Source organism: Aulostomus chinensis, chromosome 14 (genome assembly GCF_037954235.1).
Source record: "Aulostomus chinensis isolate RoL2024-O1b breed Wild chromosome 14, RoL_Achi_v1.0, whole genome shotgun sequence".
Taxonomy (NCBI): domain Eukaryota; kingdom Metazoa; phylum Chordata; class Actinopteri; order Syngnathiformes; family Aulostomidae; genus Aulostomus; species Aulostomus chinensis.
This window is the reverse complement of record NC_141333.1, coordinates 5,720,494-5,741,643: the sequence shown is the minus strand read 5'-3', so window position 1 is coordinate 5,741,643 and position 21,150 is coordinate 5,720,494. Positions and strand designations below refer to the sequence as shown.

Here is a 21,150-nt window from a genome sequence, read left to right as displayed (position 1 = left end):
GACATGGTCACAAGGGGAAGTGAGGATTGAACCGGCAGCCCTTCAGATGCTAGCCAGCCACTCTACCTCTGAGCCCTGCCGCCCCCTGCCTTGAAGCAACATAAGTTCACCTTTTTCAGCAGTTTTTGTGCCATGTGGCGAGGAACAAAAACAGGTGTCAAAAGTTCCCAGGGAATGCTTTGTATCCATGAATATAATTTTATGGAGCCTGAAAATAACAACTGAAATATGTGGTGTTATTTATTTGCCTCCGAAAAGCTGGTCATATTTTATTTGTCAGCAAGGTTACGCAGGAACTGATTTTCACTAAACTTGGAGGAGAGGTTAACACAGCCCAAGAAAGAACCCCTTATATTTGGGAACAAATGGCGTGTTTTGTCTTCAACACTCTGGGTCGACCGGATAAATCTCACATTTGGTCAGAAACACCTTAACAACTAGGTGATGGGTTACTGGGAAGACTGGGAAGTTTCTTGAAACACCGTTACCAAGGTGAGCTGGCCAATTTTGACATTTATCCACAGAACACCAAACTGTAAACTCAAATCTTTTTCTCAATTTGACTCAACTGTTGAGAGTCCAGGCCTGAGAACATTTACAAGCTTAAGTCATGGTGCCACCTAGTGTTTATAAGTGGAAGTAAGCCTGATCACGCTGATATACAATAAAGTGTGTTTTCAAGCGCCACCTAGTGGACGCAGGGTGTGATATATGTACCACAGCGCCGCATTAGTTGGATCCTTCCAGCAAAATCCAAGTGGTAGCAGGTTTCACCACCGTCTCACTCTACGGAACAACCGTTCTTTAACATTCGCTGCAGCTCGAACTTCTGCTCACCTTCCACTTGCTAAATGTTCCCACAATCCTAAAGCAGATCGGTACACACCAAACGTTTTAAACACTTTCTACTGAGTTCCTCAGACTCTGGTGTCTGAAAAGATTCCACTGGTTTTGTTGGGAGTGTGTAATGACTCGAAGCTATCCTCAGAAGTTGAACAAGCATTTAGTAAACACGAGAAAAGTACTACACGAGCGATGATTTAACTTTTACGTTTCATATACGCTTTGAAGTCACAAGCAGTGGTGGGAGATTAAGTGACAAGAGTGATGTATTCTCACACTCCTTTTTTTTCCTCCCTCATGCAGCTTAATTGCAGCTCAGTTTCCAGGATTGTCACCCGTTTTCCCCCTTGTAACATTTCTTTTTATTGCATTTGCATCCTTTTATCTTTGCAGCTGGTAATGGTTGGGACACGCACGGAATGGCAGTTGATGACTGGCAACTATGACTTGGATTTGCAACTCCAGTAAAAATGAATCAATAAATGAATAAAAATCGCTGGCCTTTTGTCTTACGAGCCCACAAAGAAAAAAGTCTCTCTCAGACAAAGTCAGCAGAAATTCAGCTGAGCAGAGAAGTGTTGATGGTATTATGTGATGAGTGTCAGGTCCACAGCACAGAGGTGTTAAAAGCATCGTTCTCGTGTTTGAAACTAAACTACTGTTACTTCTTTCGGTTCCAATATGCAGCCGTTTCACTCCAAGCTGATTAACTTCATGTACCCCTGACTGTGTGAGCCCAGACACCTCTGGATAAGAACATGGTGTAACAGCTTGTATCAGCATTTATGAATCATCCAGTCATCAACAAGTTCATGACCACAGACCAAGCTTGTATCCTTATACACCCATTGACATTTCTTAGCGACGGTTCAGAATATCTTTACAAATTAATGCAACTGAACCAATTTTTGTACAATCAGAATATTTTTAACAGAATGTGAGAGGTTGCTGAGAGACAGAAGGAGAAAGGGACAGAGAGAAACGTAAATCAACTGCGTAATACTTCAATCCTGGACAAAGACAACAGGCATCCTGGGCACCGTAGTTGGCACCCTTCAGTTGGCTTCAGTCCAGAGGCCGTGGCAGCAACAGTCTCTAAACGCCTCTTTTAGCGGTCCAGAAGTTTTTGCGCCCATCAGCTTATAGTTTCAGTCAATCAGGCTTTAAGCTCGCCGGAGCCCTTTTCATTGTTTTGCAAAGACAGACTTTAACTCTGTCCACGGTTTCGCTGCCTTGGGTTGTTGTTGTTCGACCTAACTTTTGTGAAGCCTGGATCTCAAATCGTCACCAACGTTCAACACGCCCCGATGATCTGATCTAATCATCGTTTGATGCCTCAAATAGCAGCAAGAAGCCACCGCATCCTGACAGAACTTTCATTTTGCCATCGAAGAAACTGAGGCTTCGTTGCTGAAGAGCTCTAATTTGGTTTCATCTGTCCATTGAACCGTATCCCTGAAAAAATATTGGCTAATCTTTTCGCATTTTTTTCTAAATATTAGTGTGTCAGAAGTGGTGTGCTCTCAGGGACACGGTCCAGGCTGAAACCACCACTCCACATGGTTCCAAGTCAGCTTGAACCTCTTCAGAACCTCTGCACTACTTTTCCACAAACCATACAGACCTTCGCAAACCTCTCATTGAATTTCTTCTCATCACCACATCCCGGAAGTGTCTTTGCAGTTTTGTGACAACAAAAGTCAAGTTTTGATGACGTTACCAACTGTGATTCTGAGATCTCTGAGGCTTGCCTTGTTGTCTCTGGAAGAATCTATTAGATGATCGCGCCTAAGATGCCATCCATCAATCAGCTCTTTTGTCTTTGCGATGAAAAAAACAGACTCCTTTTCGTAGTGCAGCCACCATTCACTGGTTGTATGGTTGTACACACTTACAATCAAGCACAGATTTGTTTCTCTGTCCTGAAAATCATTTAAATTCATCAACAATCTGTAAGGAATAATTCTGTCTATTCTTCATGGTTGATTTTTAAAGGAACCGTCATGTTATGGATGCGGAATTAAACGGGACACAGTTGAGATAATCCAAAAGCTTGTGCCTGTGCACCCTGGCAAGAAACAGAAAACCTGCAGAATAATAAGCATGTCCTGATGTTATAATAGTGCTTTGAGCTTGACAAATGACAAATAACAGGCAACAGAACGCCACCATGGTGAACTGTTCAAATATGTAACAACGGCTTTTTAGGAAAAGCACATGGCCTCATTTAGTGGTGTTTTTTAATACTTGGAACAGTGACGTAAGACGATTTTCATTTTAATCCAAAATGGGAAATATGCAAACAAAATTGTAGACTTGGTTGAAGATGAAAAGTGCCTTAAACAGAATGTTTTCCAAGAGTTTGGGAGGTTCTGCTTGATAAACGATTCCGTGAATAAAACCAGGCTCAAGAGAAGGCCGCCCTCCAGTACCTGCCGCTCCTGACGCCAACATTCAGCCAGATTCTAGACAAGGCCATCACAGCAGAGCTCAGTCCTGATTCTGGTCTCATAAAACCAAGTTTCTCACGCAGTTCAATTGAAACCGGCCCACCAAATCAAGACTAATTAAGTGCAAACCAAATGCTGAAAATTCAAAGGGCAATTTAGCAAAATTGGAGCCATTATTTCTAATGGTTGTTCTCTTCATAGACCAAGACAGCTCCAATTTGATTTTAACACGAAACAGAAACAAAAGGAACAGCTTTCGTGTGGTCACATTGAGTGGTTTTATTGAGATAGAAAATTAAGAGAACTGGTGAAATGAAATGGGTTGTGATTCAACACAGGCAAAGCAATGACATAATACTGAATAGTTGTTTAGGTAATAGAGGTTTCAGCCACTCAACCATATGTTGCATCATTTTCTGTGGAGCGCATGAACTTGTCTGCAGTAAAGGCACCATTCGGGTGAGTGCCGCACGTAATACTCTGCATTAAGAGTGGACGGAAGCTGTGAGAACATGTGCCATCCAAATGTAAGATTAGTCAATAGTTGAAATCAAATAGTGCTCGCTGGATGTGGCCCAATGTAGACATAACAGCAGGAGAATATGCCCAGCACGAGGACATGGCGTCCGCATGAGCATTTTCCTCAAGATTAAACATAAATAAAAAGAAAAAAACTTCAAGAAAGCGGTTCTCTGAATTTTGAGTAGTGACGCCAACCCTTTAAGCCCTTTGCACCATGAATTTCAGCTTTTTTCCTCTTGGATGGAGGTTTATAGTCCCCAAGAGAGGAACAAGGCGGTGTAGAGATCTTCATTTCAGCAGCCATCAATCAGAGGAACAAGACCAAGGGGACATCAGGTGAGCCACCGTGTAAGGAGGAACCCGAGGGGGCCAACACCTATTTGCTGCTCATATTTTTCTCTTAAATCTAGGATTATTGGAGCCAGCACTCCTGTCATCCTATCATGTTTGCCTTTTGTCTAGTAGTTGTGTGTTTCAATGGATGCGGTGCCTTTCTGCACACCGAGATCAAAATCTAACAACGGGCATAGATAAAGCAAGGATCCACTCTCACCTGACCTAACTGCAAAAAGGAACTTGGCTATTATCTTGAATTTTGACATTCATGCTGCAAAATTATTTTTTCCCAATCAAGGCCCAGCTGTACAAATGAGTGCACTTTCCAGCATGTACAGCAACATTTTAACATGACATTAAACTGCATTACTCATGTGGAAGAAAGTGTTAGGGGTCTCTGGACTAACAGTTCCCCCTGGTAAAGGGATGCGCACTGAGATGTGAGATCATTGTCCCTGACGGCAAAAGGGTGGAAAATGCGTCATCACAGGCCAGACATCAAAGAGAGTCAGTCAATAGGGGTTAACATCCAAAAGAGGTTAGCATGGGTTATAAAAACACATCTATAAACACAGGCCCCACCAATGGGCTACACTGTCAGTTATTACTGGCACTCTGCTGTTGTAATAAACTAACATTAGGTAAGAATACAGTGTGTAGAGACGCCACATGCTTAAGTACATTCACGCTGAGAGACACCCCAGAGGTGTCAGAAAAATGAGCTTGTCAACATTAACTTTTATTCGCTGACGGAAAAATGAGACGAATGGTCCCGCTTGACAAAAAGGACACATTTGTTTAACTTGAGAGGTGACGGGGGAACGGCGCAGGACTGGCTTCCCTTGGTTTCACAATAAAAAAACAAATGGTCAACACAGAGACGCGCAAATACAACGGCGCACTTGAATGTGGCGTGCAGTCAGAGCTCTTCACTTCTGAGCGTTGTTTACAACCGGCAGTCTCACTTCGAGGTTTTATATCAGCAGCTTCGGAGTTTTAAATCATATGATCGTCTCAGTTTGCCAAATCGTTAAGGTCAGTCTTGACGTTGGAATCAGCGGTTGACATAACAATATTAATTTATTCATTTTCCTCACCCCGTTTGATCACAACACAGGACTTATGTTTGCAGGTGGTGTCTGATGAAGGTCATGGTGCGTGTCATGATTGGAAGTGATAACCATAATAACCAAATCGCCATGTTAATTATAACAGATGAATTTACCCTGGATGGATGTCTTGTGTTGGATTCAATACACGTCTCAGTATTCCATCCAAATGTATCGTTATATAACCAAGATTTTTTTTAAAAAGAAAAAAGAAAAAGAAAAAGAAAAGGTGTCTTACAAAAAAAAAGACTTTATTTAAGAAAGCATACTTATTGACACATTGCCCAAATATGACGAAAGAACTATAAACATGTCATTGAAAGAGGTTTATGTATAAACAATGGTACTGTTACTGGTGAAACATAATTCTAAATACTTGAAATACGATGTATAAAAAACAGGTTGCATTGGTTTGCTGTGAATAGAGTGCTGCAGGCATGAGTCTGTGCCGGTCAACCCACAGGTTAGCAACGCCATGGTTTTCCCTCGACTAAAATCCAGGTCTTTGCAGAAAATAAGTTCTGTGGTGAACAAAAGCCTGTGCGTCTTGCACATTTTGTTCAGTGGCACAATCTTCAAAAATAAACCCCACCTTTATGGTTTTGGAGGCGTAAATACAAAGCTAACGTTATGCTATGCACCGCTTCTGGCTTGCTGCTTCTTCTTTTGTCACTGTGATGACGTCTGTAGTCTTGTTCAGGCACTTTTTAGCAACTGCTATTTTCTCAAGACACAAAAGCTTTTGAATTTCATGCACAAGATATTTTCTGACATGTTTTTTTCCATAGAACAAAATTTTAGAATATATTCAGCTAACCACGGACCTTATTTTTGGTCATTTAACCATTCAATAATCCCATTGACTTTGAGGTGAGGGACATGGACGTTCTACCTTGCAAACAGATTTCCAGGTTTTTGGGGTCACTCCTACTCGGCTCTATTGACGCAACTCTTGAGAGCTCCTGTTTAATATTTCTGGCCGCTCACTCACGCACAGTAAGTGACTCATACTCATCAAGAAACAGGCCCGGGCTCTTTCAAAGCCTCCTCCTTCATCATGCTGACCTCTGCACTCTCTCTGGCAGCTCCATTGTCGTCAATAGTCCCAGCATCTTTACACAAACAACCACCTACAACCTTGTCTATGCCATCTCCCAGTCCATCTTTGGTCACGTCCCTGTGATCAACCTGGCTTCTAGCATCATCACATCTCTCATGACATGGAGTGTTTTCTTCTGTGGTGCCTTCCAGCTCCAGGTCATCACCACTGTCTATGATCTCTCCCTCCTCCAGCTCTTCCTCCACTGTTTCTTTCTTGGCTCTTTTCTCCTGTGGGGAATCACATTCAGAGCTGGTGTCCGAGGTTTCTTTCCAGATGGCGGTTCCTCCTTTGGGATACGGGGATGGTGAACCTCGGGTCAGATCCTCCATCAGTTGGTCCGCCCCTTCACTTTTTTTTGCAAAACTATTGCAGGCTGATGCAGGCTCAGCTGAAACAATATGACCCCATTTGTGTATAAAAAGTTAAATTAAACATAGCAGGTTTCTTACACGTCCAAATTGGGACAACATTGTCCACAATGAGCATTCTGTACATGCAGAAGGAGCACAGCTGGGGTCATGCGAGAAAAAAGAAAAAAGAAAAAAAAAAGAACGATGAGAAAGAGTGACAGTTTTGGGAATGATGACGCTATGGTTTGGCCCCTCGCTGGTTTTTAGGATGAGGCAACATGCCAGGCTATTAGTTATGCAATAAAGCAGGGTGGACATGTGTAAAAGAAAAGCTGGGGAGGAACCACTGTAAAACTATAGCTGTGAATTGTATACTCCCAACATGATTTCCCCATAGGCTGGTGAATTAGAAAATGCATTTATTGTTCGGCATGAGTTTAAAATTAACTTCAAACCTCACACACTTGGCCATTGCATTGTAACTTGTATCATGATGTGTTATCCAGCTGAGCCTATTATATGAAACATGAATTTAATTGCATATTTCTTCATTGTGCTGTGACATAATATGAAATTTGCTGAGTTTCACTTGCCTCAGAGTAAACCATTTTTGTGTGACAGGACAATTGGCCACATGTGTCTTTAAGATGGTTTTGGATTGTGGTTTGGTTTCTAGATGGAGCATGAGCATTCTGAACTGGGCGTGAAAACAAATGTAAACCTGAGGAAACTTTACAAGCTTTGTCAGGCAAGTTCTTCGGTTCCATGGAAATATGTCAGTCTTGTATTCTCATCTGAGCTGAAATACTTAATTCACTCAGACAAGCCTCTGTCAGTCACAACACCAGCAGCATCACTCTCTGCATTTATATATGGCAAACACACCGTCACTTATCAATCAATCATGTCCTCCCCATTCAGAAGGCAAGCTATCATTACCTGAACCCCAGCTGATGATGCTTCAGCGGAGTGGTGGACAGCCTGAAGGACTGACTGATTCAGCGTACAAAAAAATATTTTGATTTTAAATCAATTAACGTGTTTGGTTTGTTATTTTGAGAGAGCTTTTGGTTAAAGGGTCTAATTTTCTGTAGAATTTTTCTGCACGACCTGTCGCCTGATTACGTGTTCTCCTTTGTAGTGCAAGAGCCATTTTCTTTCAAGAGTGACAGCAAAAAGCAATTGCACAAAATGAACCAGATAAGAGCAGGCTGAGTATGTTATCACAGCGATGACGGCTCGGAGTCAGTGAGACCATAAATAAACAGCCAACCTGGGTTGGCTGAATGCAGATTAAACAGGATACTGACTGACTATATTGAGCATGCGAGCCCCTAAACTCTTTATCCTCACTGTACATGCCGCTGCCACTGTGTCCGATTGCTTCTTATCACTTCCTGTTCAGCTTCCCAGGCCATGGTATGTGCACTAATCAGGATGTTTCTATGACTAACATCACAGCAAAACAGTGTGACACCAAGGCCTTATCACGGAAAACACACATGCATACAAAGACCAAAATGACCTCATGCGTCATTCAACCGCCTGGTTCTGACAGTATAATGATATTGGGTTAGTGTGGTCTTTTATGACCATTCCAACCCTACTGCGATATATTCAGCAGTCTGAGCTTGACCACATTGTGAAAACACAAGAAAAAAATAACATTACACGCTTCTTCTTGATACACAGTTCTATTTTGTTAAGAGTGACACCTCTGGAACCTTCACAGCCAACACTTGAAGAGACCGAAAAACAAGCAGAGAGAAGCAAAACTGATCCCGTTCTCTCATTTTCTGTCTGTTCACAAGTAATGAAGTCACTGCTCAAAAGTAAGCCATGTTTGATCCTCTTTTTGGCCACAGTTGGTGTTGAGGTTACCTTGGTGTCTGTGATGCTGAGCAGAACACACTCATTTCCGTTGGGCTAGCATGTTGCCATAGTGAAAAATAACGGGGCAGGGAGTTAAAAGGTCTTAGCTGGAGAAAGCAGTACATGATACAATCCCACTGGAATTGAGGGGACTGCAGTGGGGTTGTAATTTTGGGGCTACACAGGGTTTTGACTCATGTCCTACATCCACCCTATGTATGCTTGCAGAAAATGTTAGTTCAACCAACAGAAGGAAAGCGAAGTAAAGCATCAAGCTGATGTACGTAGGGATGAATAGTGCATTTGCTATAAAGTGGTAATTAGTTTGAGTGAGGATAGGCTTACAGCGAACAACTTAAGAGCACATAATCTAAATATATATGTTTCTTTACCTGGTCCTTTCAGTGGATAGTCCTTCCAATTTTCCCCCAGCACTACATGCAGTACAGGAAACTCAATCAAGGCTTTGAAGCGCAGGTTGTCTCTGAGGCTCATCCTGATGTCCATCTTATGGTACCTGGAGTATTTTAGATCAAATCAGGCAACAAAAGGAGAAAGGTGGTTCCAAGTCTACTCAATTACAGCATGCGGTGATAGATATTATGTTGAATTAATGTTGAATTTCCAAATTTCATGTTGTTCGGTTCTAGGATGCAAAAAAAACAAACACTTTAAATGAACCTGTCTGTATTAATAAGATTCTTATAAAGGAACCGGCCAATTTTTTGGGAACTATGCTCAAGTACTGTCCTCCACCGACCTGATTCAAATAGATAAGGTCCAGAAGTAATCATCATCATCCTCTCGTTCACTGCTGGCCATGCTCAGAGGTGGCAGTCGTTCTTCTCGTCATTAATAAATGTTTTGTTGGCCAAAAATCACTGTGCATAGTCAGGAAAGTAGTTCTGGCTATGGACTGGATTCTGCTATACACAAACCTACTTCTATTAATACAGGCAAAGAGTGTTGAAGAGAAATGTGTATTTGATTACATTTGATGGAGGCACACAGTGAATGCACAAGCATTCACTGCATTAGGCTAACTTAACAACCTCCCCCCGCCGGGGGGGGGGTACCTATCTTTATGTCTGGCTCTGGGGAGGATAGCAAATAAGTGTTTTTCTCATAAGAATTGATAGAAATTTTAGGCATGGCTTAGAATTGGGAAGATACAGCTCACTTCCCCTCCAGAGAAGGCATCTGACTGAACATCAGCTCTCTCTCTCTTCACATGAAGGAGCTGTCGTCATCCCCCCCCCCCCCAACATGCTCCCTGCATGAGATGACATGAGTCTCATCTTGTCTCTAAGTAGTCCTGTCATGCATTAAGGATGGTCGTAAATCACCAGACTAAATAGTTCTCTGGATTTTTGAGACACTTTGCTGGCCTTTATACTCAAATGAGTCAAAAACACCCAACTGAGGCTGTCAACACCAAAATACCAAGCGATACAGTTTATAAACGGGATAAACACAGTAACTGGCACCATCTCCTCCAACTGTCAAACCTGTGACGGAATGAGCCATTGTTTGTTTTGCTAAAAGCACAAGGAGACTGAACCACCCGAGTAGACGCCCACTCCCCAAACCAATCAATGCACTCTTCTATAATGTGACATTTACAGGTCTTTATGGGTGAGCTAACTTTCAAGAGGCCCTCCCTCCTGGAAGAATTTGTCTTAGGTGGGCTGAACATCATTTGACAAGATCCCACGATCAAGTTACCATATGTGTGCAGTTCCTGCTGGACAGGATAACTGCAAGAAGTACTAGATTGTGGGTCTCAAAACACAAGCCATTTATAGCTATTATACCATTTTGAATGTACTGTATTTCTGACCAATCTTTACATCAGAAGGATCGACACATATGATGAACATGAAGGTTAACACAATATTACTACGAGTTTCAGGACTAAAAACAAAAAACAAAAAAACAAAACTGGTGTTCAAGTGTGGGTCAATCCAAGATCAAATTCTTGAATCTGATATGTAAAATCTATTGAAAATACTGCATTAAACAAAAGCAGGATTTTGACCAGACCTGCATTAACTGGCATGACCACAACCACAACCGTTTCCATGTCTGGCTTTTCATGTCTTGCTGCTCATTGGGGTTTTCTGAGAAAATACAAGGTAAACTCAACCCTAACTGTTTAGATGACAAAGCAAGCTGCACCTCAGTGGGATTCTTAAAGCTTTGGACATTTCAACAAACATGGCTGAAAGCTGGACTAAGAACACAAAAACACACACACACATCTGGTCTCTATATAATGTTCTCGTGGATGAGAGGGAGACCGATGTTCTCTCTAGGGACACTCGTATTGTTTTCTCCTCCACTGCTGATTGCTCAGGTGGAAGGGCAACATTAAAGTTAAGTTATTTTCAGAAAAACATAGTAATTCTTCACAACTTCCATCGATGGGGGGGGGGGTTAAATAAAGTGGAGACGATCGTATAAGTTTATGTACCTGTATTGTTTCGTCAAACTGGCTTCCAGCAGCATATTGCGAGAAAATGTTCTTGATTGGGTTCATGTTGAGCTTGGCCTCGCTTTGCATTTTTCTGACTGCATAAGGCTTCTGGGGTTGCTCAACAATATATGACAGCTTTCTTGATACCAATTCTAAGTACTCAATGTTCTTATGTAATAAAAGACCAGGGCGTCATTTATAAATGCTGAGAATGCATAAATCAGACTGTCTCCGGTCCATTAAATGTAAACTTCAAACTTAATGAAAATGGGCCTGATACTTTTGTGTAATCCAGCTAGCATGACCTCCTTCGTGGAGGTAAATTGCGCAATATTATCTGCTGCCATTACTGTCTCACTATTTTCGAAACAATACCAAAAACTAATCCAGCAATGCAGGAGACCTGTGTGGAAGCATCTGCTCCACAGGAACAAATTTTGACAAGGCTTCAGGGGGAGCTGAGGGAGAGCAGGTCGACAGGCTCAGGATGGCGAAGGAGAGGCTTTTCCACAAATAAGTGAGAGAACATCGTGCTTGAAAAGACACACACATCCGTGTTTTACTGTGAAAAAACCCCAAACTGATTTCCTTTTTTTGGCTCCAAATATATAAACAGCATCTCTACATCTGATCTGTCAACAGGCAAAGTTGTTCTGTGGGATTGGAGTTCGAGGGACAGAGGAGGTGAGAGGAAGGAGCGGAACGCATCCTCTGGATCGCTGGGATGGAATGAATAAAAAATAAACTTTAGAGAAGTAACACAAACAAACATCACCGGGGGTGTGAATGGTTCTCTTGATGCACAGTTGGTCTCCTTTCCAGTAAGAGGATGTTGACGGTTACACAACTATATTTAGTTTAGCAGAAAGGCTCCTTTATTGGATCAGGGTGATGTTCGAATGGACATCCAACAACAAAAACACACAGCCTTTGTGTTAGGCTTGGTAAAAGAGCCATAGCAACCACCAGCAGTTTAAAATTAAAGGCTTACCTCTGAGACTGTGTTATTCCCCCCTTTGTGTTTGACTTTATTTGGGAGCCTAAAATGTGTTTTGATTTGACCCTCAGTCTCCTCAGTTCTGGACCTCTACCTGACATGAGGCTCGTGCCTCTACCTGACTTGAGTCACCCAATGCTAAATCCCAACATTGATCCACTCTCTTAGCAGCATCTTTATTTTACAACACTGTGTCTACTTGTCACATACATGTAATTGATTGTGTCACCATCTAGTATTCATCATAGGCCCCTGAATGGGATCAAATCCAAATTATATCGTGGCAGACTGTGACATTGGCAAATATTGTTCAAATCGAGCAAATATAATACCACGATGAAACTTGCACCTCTGGTTTGTAAATGATGAAATGCAGTCAAAAAAGAATGTTCAAATGTACTTAAAATGGACCTCAGCGCAGAGAAACTAACATTAAATCAAACGAAACCTACAGACTGTCCGTTGTCTTGCAGTGTTGTACGCTACCTTATTAGGACTTTGATTATGAAGATGACATTGTAAAGGATTGTGGTGTGTAATATGACAGATTTTAAAGCATGCTTCACATCCACAAGAGGGTTGGCTTCCATTATTCTGCCACATCTCTCCACTCTTCCTTCAGTAATTGTTCTCTATATGCTTCCATACAATTCAATTTATCCGCTTACAAAGAGTTGGCTGTCAGCCCACGGGGCAAAACAAAAGGAGCATGTGTTGCATGGATGAAGGACGGGTGGGAGGTTTCATGACGTTTCAAGCTTGCCAGAGGGATAATGACTGTGATAATGATTGCTCTTTCAGTTACCATCAAGCCACTCCAGTCTTGACAGCCCTGTGATGTCATCATAAAGGAATGTGATTGTGTTGCCTTCAGTTGGAATCTCGTTTTAGCCACCCAGTCAAATGCAAATGACCCAAATTTATTAACATTATCAAATAATCTGCATCGTTGCTGTTGCCTCATGACGCTTTAGTGGGAAATGGGAAAAACGTGTGGCGAAGGGCAAGGCTCACCTGACAGAGTTGGCCTTTCTCCCCTCCGCCTTCATGAAGACTTTAATGTGGTCAAATGGGGAACGCACATACATCTTCAACCTAACACAAAAATAACCAACAAAAAGAAACGGTATGAGTCCACACGGTCGCAATATTTGAAGGTGGTTTCTAAAAGGCCAAAACAGACAACTGAATGTAGCACAGCAGAGAATGAAAAGTCACTTGTCTGGTACGCTGACTAGTAAATGTATAGGCTCTGACTTTTTTGAGGAGCGGACAATCCTCCATGCAATAGATTGCCCTGGTATGTGAGCCAGCAGTAAACAGCAAGTCAACGAGGCACGGAAAACCCCGCTCCCTTCAATCTAGTCCAAGCAGAGACGATGTCTAAATGGTTGGTACTGGGCCAAGTCTGGTGTCTATGTCAGGCGTTCCGAGAGTCTCCGGCAGCATGCTCTCACTGTGGGCTTTACTGTAGATGGGTTTCATCAGTTCGGTCAAAGCTCACTTTTGGCGTGTCACAGGATCCGACTCGGTGGGGTGAATGTAAGGGGTCAAGATCTGATCCAGTGTTAGCAGGTCAGACACCCTAAAACGAGACAGAGATTGTGAGGGAAGAGGACACCGTTCGGGAAAACACATGAATATAAGATCAAAAATCACAGCAAACGTGGAACTGGTAATTTTGCTCAGAAAAAAAAGGTAATTAATCTATCAGAACAGCTTATGATTGACTTTCTTTCAGCCAACTAATCAATGACGTGTTGCAGCTCTACTTAATGTGAGAATGAGGTTAATAGTCTAGCTGTAAGTGACTAGAAGCGTATGCATGCGAGTGGGTATGAAGAGGAGTGTATTTGCTCAGTTTGTACATAAAGTATTTGCCTGTGGTATCAACTATCTACAATCTTTTAACCTCTTTGTTTAAGGTTTGATTTAGTTGGAAACAGCAGCTGATGGCATGAGAATAGACAGCACACGGAATACAATAAGAATAAGAACTTGTTTATTTCTACATATGGCAACAAAGCTCTTGAACTGCAACAGTTGTAGTCTTGTTTAACTTACCTCCTCTGACTGAATTCTGTGCAGCTCTGGGGAAAGATGAGCTTCAGGTGCCACAGGAACTGTTTTTCTCTAAATGAGACACAGAAAAAAAAAAGGCTATTTTTTTGGTTTTGTTTGAGCAGTTCAAAAACAGTAGTGTTTGATGCCTGCTTTTCAAAACAGTCAGATGAGGTCACCACAACAGAATTCCCTAAACAGACAAACACAAATGCTCTTGTTTAAATTCAGAGCATGAAATGGATGATCTGTTCAGGACAATACATCCGTCTTCTTCCCAGACCCTGTCCATCTGTGTGACTGTGAAAAAGCCAGAGTCACCATGGAGACCATGATATATACACTCAATACTAGGACAACAGCTGGCGGATATCACATAATGATCACTTATTCTGGGGTAATGCTTTGGGCAGTAACTTATTACATGTGGTTGGGCGTTCAGGGGTTGCTGGGCGTACACTACAACCAAACACTTATCCCCCAAAACAGCTGCTGTGTTCATACATACTAATGTCAATATGATGCAGGGACATGTAATAAATCACACAGTCTGGGGATTGACTAAAAGGCTGCAGTTCTAGTTTTTTTCTACAATAATGGACTTCATTGTTGTATCTGAATATTGCCAGCTTTTGACATTTTTTTTCACACATTGAAATAAAATGGTGATCCCAAAGGAAATTGAAGCAAAGACATGTACCACAGTCAATTTTCTCAGGCGTCTATATCTCTTGCGCCTCCCGATTCATTTACTCTACATGCTGAGCTGAACCTGACTACGAGAACTTGATGACCAAAACCACAGAATTTGCCATATATAGGGCAGAGCTGATTCATCAGCCCCTCTCCAGGAGAAAAGAAGGACTGAGGCCTCGTTGGACCAGAGCATGACGCTGAAACATACCCTCAGAAAGCATAATTGTAAGGCACATACAGGACCTTGTTATTATGGTTTAGTGCTCACCAAAAGAGATTTATAGCAGAACTCCAATGGTTCTTTTGATAACTGTAATATAATCTTTCTTAACCTTGTGCTTAGATTTGGCGTGTTGACATGCTGAAGTGTTTTTGCATCTGTGAATACAGTTTAAGAAGACTGAGCCTAAGACTTAAGCTCAAACTATTAGTTATTTAATGAATTAGATGGACAGTTTAATAACTATTTTCAACCAAAAATTTGTTCTGGTCTTTGTTCTAGCCTCTCCACGATGAGAATTTGCTGCTGTTCAATTTGAAATCAAAAATATGATGATAGATTTGGCTTTTCGACTTCTGGTTAACCAAAACAGCACATTTCATTCAATGCACTGACGCGAGACAAAAATCTCCTTGTATCGATGTGGCAGAAGGGTGGAAAGCCATTCAGATGCCAGCAAGGTTTTACCTCAGCATTTCTGGGATGTCGGTACTATCAGAGCGGTCACCTGACTAAACAGACCAAATGTCAACCTGTTGCAAATTCTGAATGAGAACAAGTGGGCAAGCTGTGTGCTACGCTGAGACTAAGGTGTGACTGGGTGGAAAAAAAAAAACGGCAACCTGTTGCTGTTTTTGAGAGCACAGGAGGTTTTCCTTAAAGCACTCTCAGCGCTTTCCATTTTTTGCTCATTCCTTTACAGCCTATATTAGAAAGACTGGGAAGGCAATTAACTACTTATTTGGATGAGATGCAGCTTAGTATTTTCCTACACAAAAAACTAAACTATTATGCCAGTTACATGGCCCATTCGGTATTTATCATTACTCCACTCACAGCAATGCTGCAGGTGTATGTAGACGGATCCATGGCATCAGTCACTCCTGAAATGAAGTAACAAATGTCAACTTGGTTGTAAAAGGAAGAAGACAGGGTAGAGCTGCAGGTGGTGAAGGTAGAAGGTAGTTCGGGGCGTGTTGTAGACTTGGTGCTGGTGGGGGATTCCCTACACAACTGCAGGAGGAACCTAACACCTCTAACTCCTTAGTCAGAGGAATGTAGCTGTTTGCTTAGTTTTGGCTGAGTTTCTTTAATGCGTCAGTGTGTGTCCACATGGACACATGCGCAGGTGTGTATGTGTTTGTACGTGCAAGAAAATGAAGGTGGAGCACCAGGTGTGATGCCATTATTCTGTCATTACAGCAAATGGAAACTATGTCTTTCAATGGAAAAAGGGGCTTGCCTAAAGATGCGTGCAATCATTTCAGGCACCGCCACAGTGCATACCTGGGATAAGTGCCATCATTCATTCCCGGGAAAAAAAAAAAAAAAAAAGAGAGAAAGCAGCAGAAAAAAAAAAAAAATCCAATGAGAAGCGCCCACAGTAGAGTACAAGTGCTTTGACTAGCAGGACCTGCTGGAAAAGATGCACTGCCTTGTCCTTTAACAGCATTTGCTGAATGGATTTAAGTAAACAGCAAAAAAGCTGGTTAAGCATGTGGCTCTCATGTTTAATTGTGTATATGAGAAATATGTTTCCTCCAGCTCAAAAGGCGATTAAGTGCTCAAACCATACAAAGATTATGTTGAAAGGTTATATGCAATCTGCTTCCTCACATGGCCTGCAAGAGGCAAGTGGGATTATGCATCAAAGAGCTTGTTGGGCCACAAGAACTAACACTGACAATATAAAATCGGATGGGCAAATGGCCAGAATAGAGAGGGAAAAAAAGTTCATTATTCATACTCTACCACTGGTAAATTACTTGTTCCCAGTTATAAAATTTGATTCCTTCATCACAAAATTCATGACTGAACCACTGAAGAAATGTGAGGAACATAACTTTAGCTGATTTTCTAAGGCATAATCAGGGTTTTAAGCCGAGGAAGTACTTTCCTGTAAGCTCTAGATTGAGATTCAGTTTATTTTGTCCCATTGCAAGGGGGGTAACTATAGTACAAGAGCCTGAGACCTCAGCGTTCTGGAAGGGGAAAAAAAAAAAAGGAGATTGCAAATAATTCTCGGCCGCCCAAGTTGAGCAGAGAGGATGGAGGCTGTCATGTCCCATTACTTCTCAAGAGGCTGGTATTTCCTCCTTTTAATTGGCAGAATAGTGCTTCGTTTCCCTCACTAGGCTACATTCTATGTTTACAAAACAAAAATAGAGTCAGCTGTCTGAATATCATATGAAATACTAAAACCCTTAAGGTAGGCGTACAACCCAACAGACAGGAATTCAATATCATGGTCTAAACAAAGAAACCAAAGCCTGTTGCTTAATTTGTAAAAAGGAATGTTGCGATATTTAGGTCAAGTCATTCTAAGGCTGGTTTTTATATCCAAACAGTTTCTTATATGTTGTGTTTAAGTGATTCCCATCATGAAAAAAAGAAGAGCTGGAAGTCGGCAAAAAAAGAGAGAGATGATTCAGGATAAACTGTTTTTAGGAGAGATATTTACAACTCACCAATCAGACATCTTTGCACTGAGGGACATCATGAGTTCAAGGCCTGGTGTCTGTCCAGACTTTGATGAACGTCATCTTTGTTCTTCTCTAGTAGACCAGCACCATAATGGAAATATTATCAAAATCTTAACATGTCCACTGGCAATATCCCTTTCATGGGAGTTGCTATCTATTTTTTATATATATAATCAAAGCTCCTCTGTACACATGCATTAAGGTATCCAAAAATACTATAAAAAGATTATTTATTATTATATATTATTATATTTGAGATGGTTTTCTTTGAAAAAAAAACAATATAATTGGCACATCAAAATTCTTCTTTTGGTATCAAAGTATGCTCAATGCTAAGTCCTTTCCCATTTAACTTGTCAGCTGTGAACGACGACTAATGAGCATACTTGCCTTATTAAAACTTACATTTACTATTTTTTCAGTCTACTGGCCGTATGCCAATCTTATATCAAATAGTCAGTTTGTGTAATTGTGGCCCAACAAGCCGTTTGGTGAACAGAACCTTAAAACTAGCAGACGTCCAATTTTATTTGCAACTACAACAGCTGGGGGTTATTTGGAGGGTCCATATTTTCAGAAGGAGTTGTCTCTCGTTTACGCAGAGTCACCTGAAAACTTCTCAAACTCACTTTTAGACAACCTGACAATGATCAGCCAGGTGTGGGAAAAGTGTGAAAGGCAGCGCAAACACTTCTCTTTCAAGCCTTCTTCCTGGGTTTCTTTACAAAACTATGTCCATTATTTGACGCGTACCTGGGTGTTGTGATGTGGAAACAACATCCGATTTAACAACAAGGGAAGCAAGTATTTGAGACTGTCCCTGCAGGAGCACCTATGACTATGAAAATATAGTTAAAGATGCCATGCACACATGTATCAGGGCATACAAAAATACTTATCCACCATGTTTTTTAGACAGACACTTGGGCTTATACTGAAGGCTTCAAGTTCCCACATCATACTTGTGTGTGCAGATGTTGGACAGCCAATGGCATCCAAACTATTTGTCAAGTCACAAATTATTCTCATGGGCGTGCCTGTTAAAATCAGATCTTCAATGAGCACAGAGAATTTGCGCTTTCATCAATGATTGTGAAAACAGCCTTGTAGTGTCAAAATCTGCACATACTCATCATTCCACAGGAGGAACAAGGAGGGGACTTTATTTCTTCAAGACAACGGGTCAAAATTGAGGTGATGAGTGCATATTAACTCGAAAAATGTCATGATTAAAAATCGTTATGCACCAATGTAAGCAAATGCATAGCTCTCTCTGCAGCTGAGGTAAATCAAAGCCCTAGCAACGGTGTGAGAAAGTGTGGTAGTTTGAACTAGCTTACTCATGTCCAAAAGCTATAGTATGGAACATTATGTCATAGTCTCTGCTGTCGGCTACTCAGTTGTACTACTCTGAGCTTGCATAGTACACTTTTTCTCTGGTGCACAGGAAGGCAGCCACATATGTGAAAGCCGAGTCGTGTGAAATGCAGAGACTTACCTGGCCACATTGAGCCTTGGCACGAATGTAAGAATGTTCATTTGTACAAACACATAATGCACTACAGCTTCAGACAGAATTATGAGCCGCTGTCTGCATCTGTGGGACTACGAAATAAAGCAGATGCTCTTTGAGAAGAGGATGAATTTGTTAACAAGGACACACACTCTGTTGATCAAATAAGCAATTGAATTACTTGTGTCATCAACACTAGAGAGTAGAACAGGAAGTAACTGGTAGTCTGACAGACATTCATCCGACAGGAGTAAGGATTGGACGGAGGCAAAAACACGGCAGAGCACTTAAACCAAGTGTGTCATGTATCTGCCCATCGGAACGGATGCCAAGATCTGGGTGGCAAGTTGGTGGAATGAAATGACAGGACTTTGGGGCCCCTCTACAGACACATGAGAAGAAAAAAAACTATATCCAAAACCATAGATCCACAACCTCAGCGGATGGGGTGGCAGAGACACTGATGCACGAAAGGAAGATGAGACAAAGATTACAGGCAGCTGTATCTTAAGACTCCTACTTTAAGTTCTGGCTTGTGCATCAGATGCTGGACAAATGCCGCAACATTAAGTCATGGGTCTGCTTTCCCTCAGAAAACAAAGATGCTAACAAGTCAAGGGTCCAAGTATGCATGGGAATATGTGAACTAGCCCACAGTCATGTTAGAAGCTCTACGAAACTGTGTTGATCAATATTGTGGGTGAAAGAAATGGATGAAAGGGGAGGAAATGGGGACTATAAAAATACTATTTTATCCAACACGGTGATTGTTGTTGCTTGAGGTATCCTGTCATGAACTGACACCTGAAATTATTCCAGGCCATTAAATAGTGGCCAACATACCGTGTCTTGCTCCCGGCTGAAGCGTAGAGCAACCAATGGAGCCAAGGAATTAGAGTGGCTTTCAAAAAAATAAAAATGTTTCATGGCCTAAGTCATGACCTTGGGTTCCTCTGATACTATCCCAAAGCTATGCAATTAATTGTGAACATCATCACATGGAAACTGGATTGTGCAAGTTCAGTTAATCAAGCATGATGCACGGCACGTTCATATCCTCACAGGCTCGTACAGCGGCAGACTCACGCTTCTGCTTAATTTACAGTTTGGAGTATTACTCATAACCAGAGACGAGAATGTAACCCAAAGTTATATGGCCACTTGTGATGACAGTGAAGCACTGAAGAAAAGTGGTGCTTGCCGTTCTCATCACCAGTGGTTAACCAAGCCAAAGACAGCCAGAAGGTTGTCTGCTGCAGTTAAAAAAACATTTTACTAAAGCTGCTGTTGATTATTTCGTTCAAACTTAATTTTTGGAAAGTAGGAGTCATAGTGCACAGTGCAGTCATGCGCTGCCATGAAATCAGGGGTGAAATATGGTTCTGTCTGCTTTCATGCATTGTTTTAATTCATTCGCCACATGCATTATCTCAATACAACCACTCTGGTTTCCCCAAATGTATGGGAATGTCTACATTGTAGCGTTCTAAAAACTCTGTTAATTAAGAAACTTAAATGAGATGCCATGGATACAGCTCTCGTTCATGGTACCAGCTTAATCTGCAACTCTGTGACATTTAGAACCTCCTTGGGAAAAAGGTCTGTTCTTGTTGTTGAGAACAGAAGACGATCAACAGTGTGCTTTCTTAGACAAGTAGACTTTTGACAGTTGGCAAATGTTAAGAGTTGCAACTTCTAAGCCGCTGTCGCGCTAAGGTGGCTGGTGAGGGTTGACAATTACAGACAATGTTTGGATTCTCATCGTGTATGGCAGGTAAGACAGTGAGAGAACAAAGTTTTTATTGACTAAACCACTACCGATAGACGGAGCGGATGGTGACAATCAGGGAGAAGATTATCTTTTTTTCTGCAGCTAGACAGGAAACCGAAGAATAAGGTCATGAAATTTGGGTCATGACCGAAAGAACTGCGCATACAAGCAGCTGAGATGATTTTCTTCCCAAGGGTGGTGGGCGTCTCTCTCATGGATAAGGTGAGGAGTTCCGTCATCCGTGAAGTACTTGGAGCGGAGCTGCTCCTCCTTTGTGCAACAAGAAGTAGGTGGTTTGGGCCTCCCTAGGGAGGTTTTCCAGGCACAACAGCTGGGAGGAGGCCACAGG

General features: G+C 41.7%; 1 protein-coding gene across 3 annotated transcripts in view; it reads right to left on the bottom strand.

The window, feature by feature from the left end:
• Positions 1 to 3,667: 3,667 nt before the first annotated feature.
• Positions 3,668 to 21,150, bottom strand: part of znhit6 (zinc finger HIT-type containing 6) — a 29,258-nt gene continuing 11,775 nt past the window's right edge. Inside the window, exons 5-9 of one of the 3 annotated variants that reach the window (XM_086225039.1) lie at positions 14,122 to 14,190; positions 13,562 to 13,642; positions 13,072 to 13,152; positions 8,977 to 9,101; positions 3,668 to 6,750 (exon numbers count right to left, since the gene is read on the bottom strand). In XM_086225039.1, coding sequence (XP_086081165.1) covers positions 6,275 to 6,750; positions 8,977 to 9,101; positions 13,072 to 13,152; positions 13,562 to 13,642; positions 14,122 to 14,190 — 832 coding nt within the window. In that variant the 3' untranslated portion in view covers positions 3,668 to 6,274. The other 2 variants (XM_086225038.1, XM_086225040.1) reach the window with 2 other exon arrangements.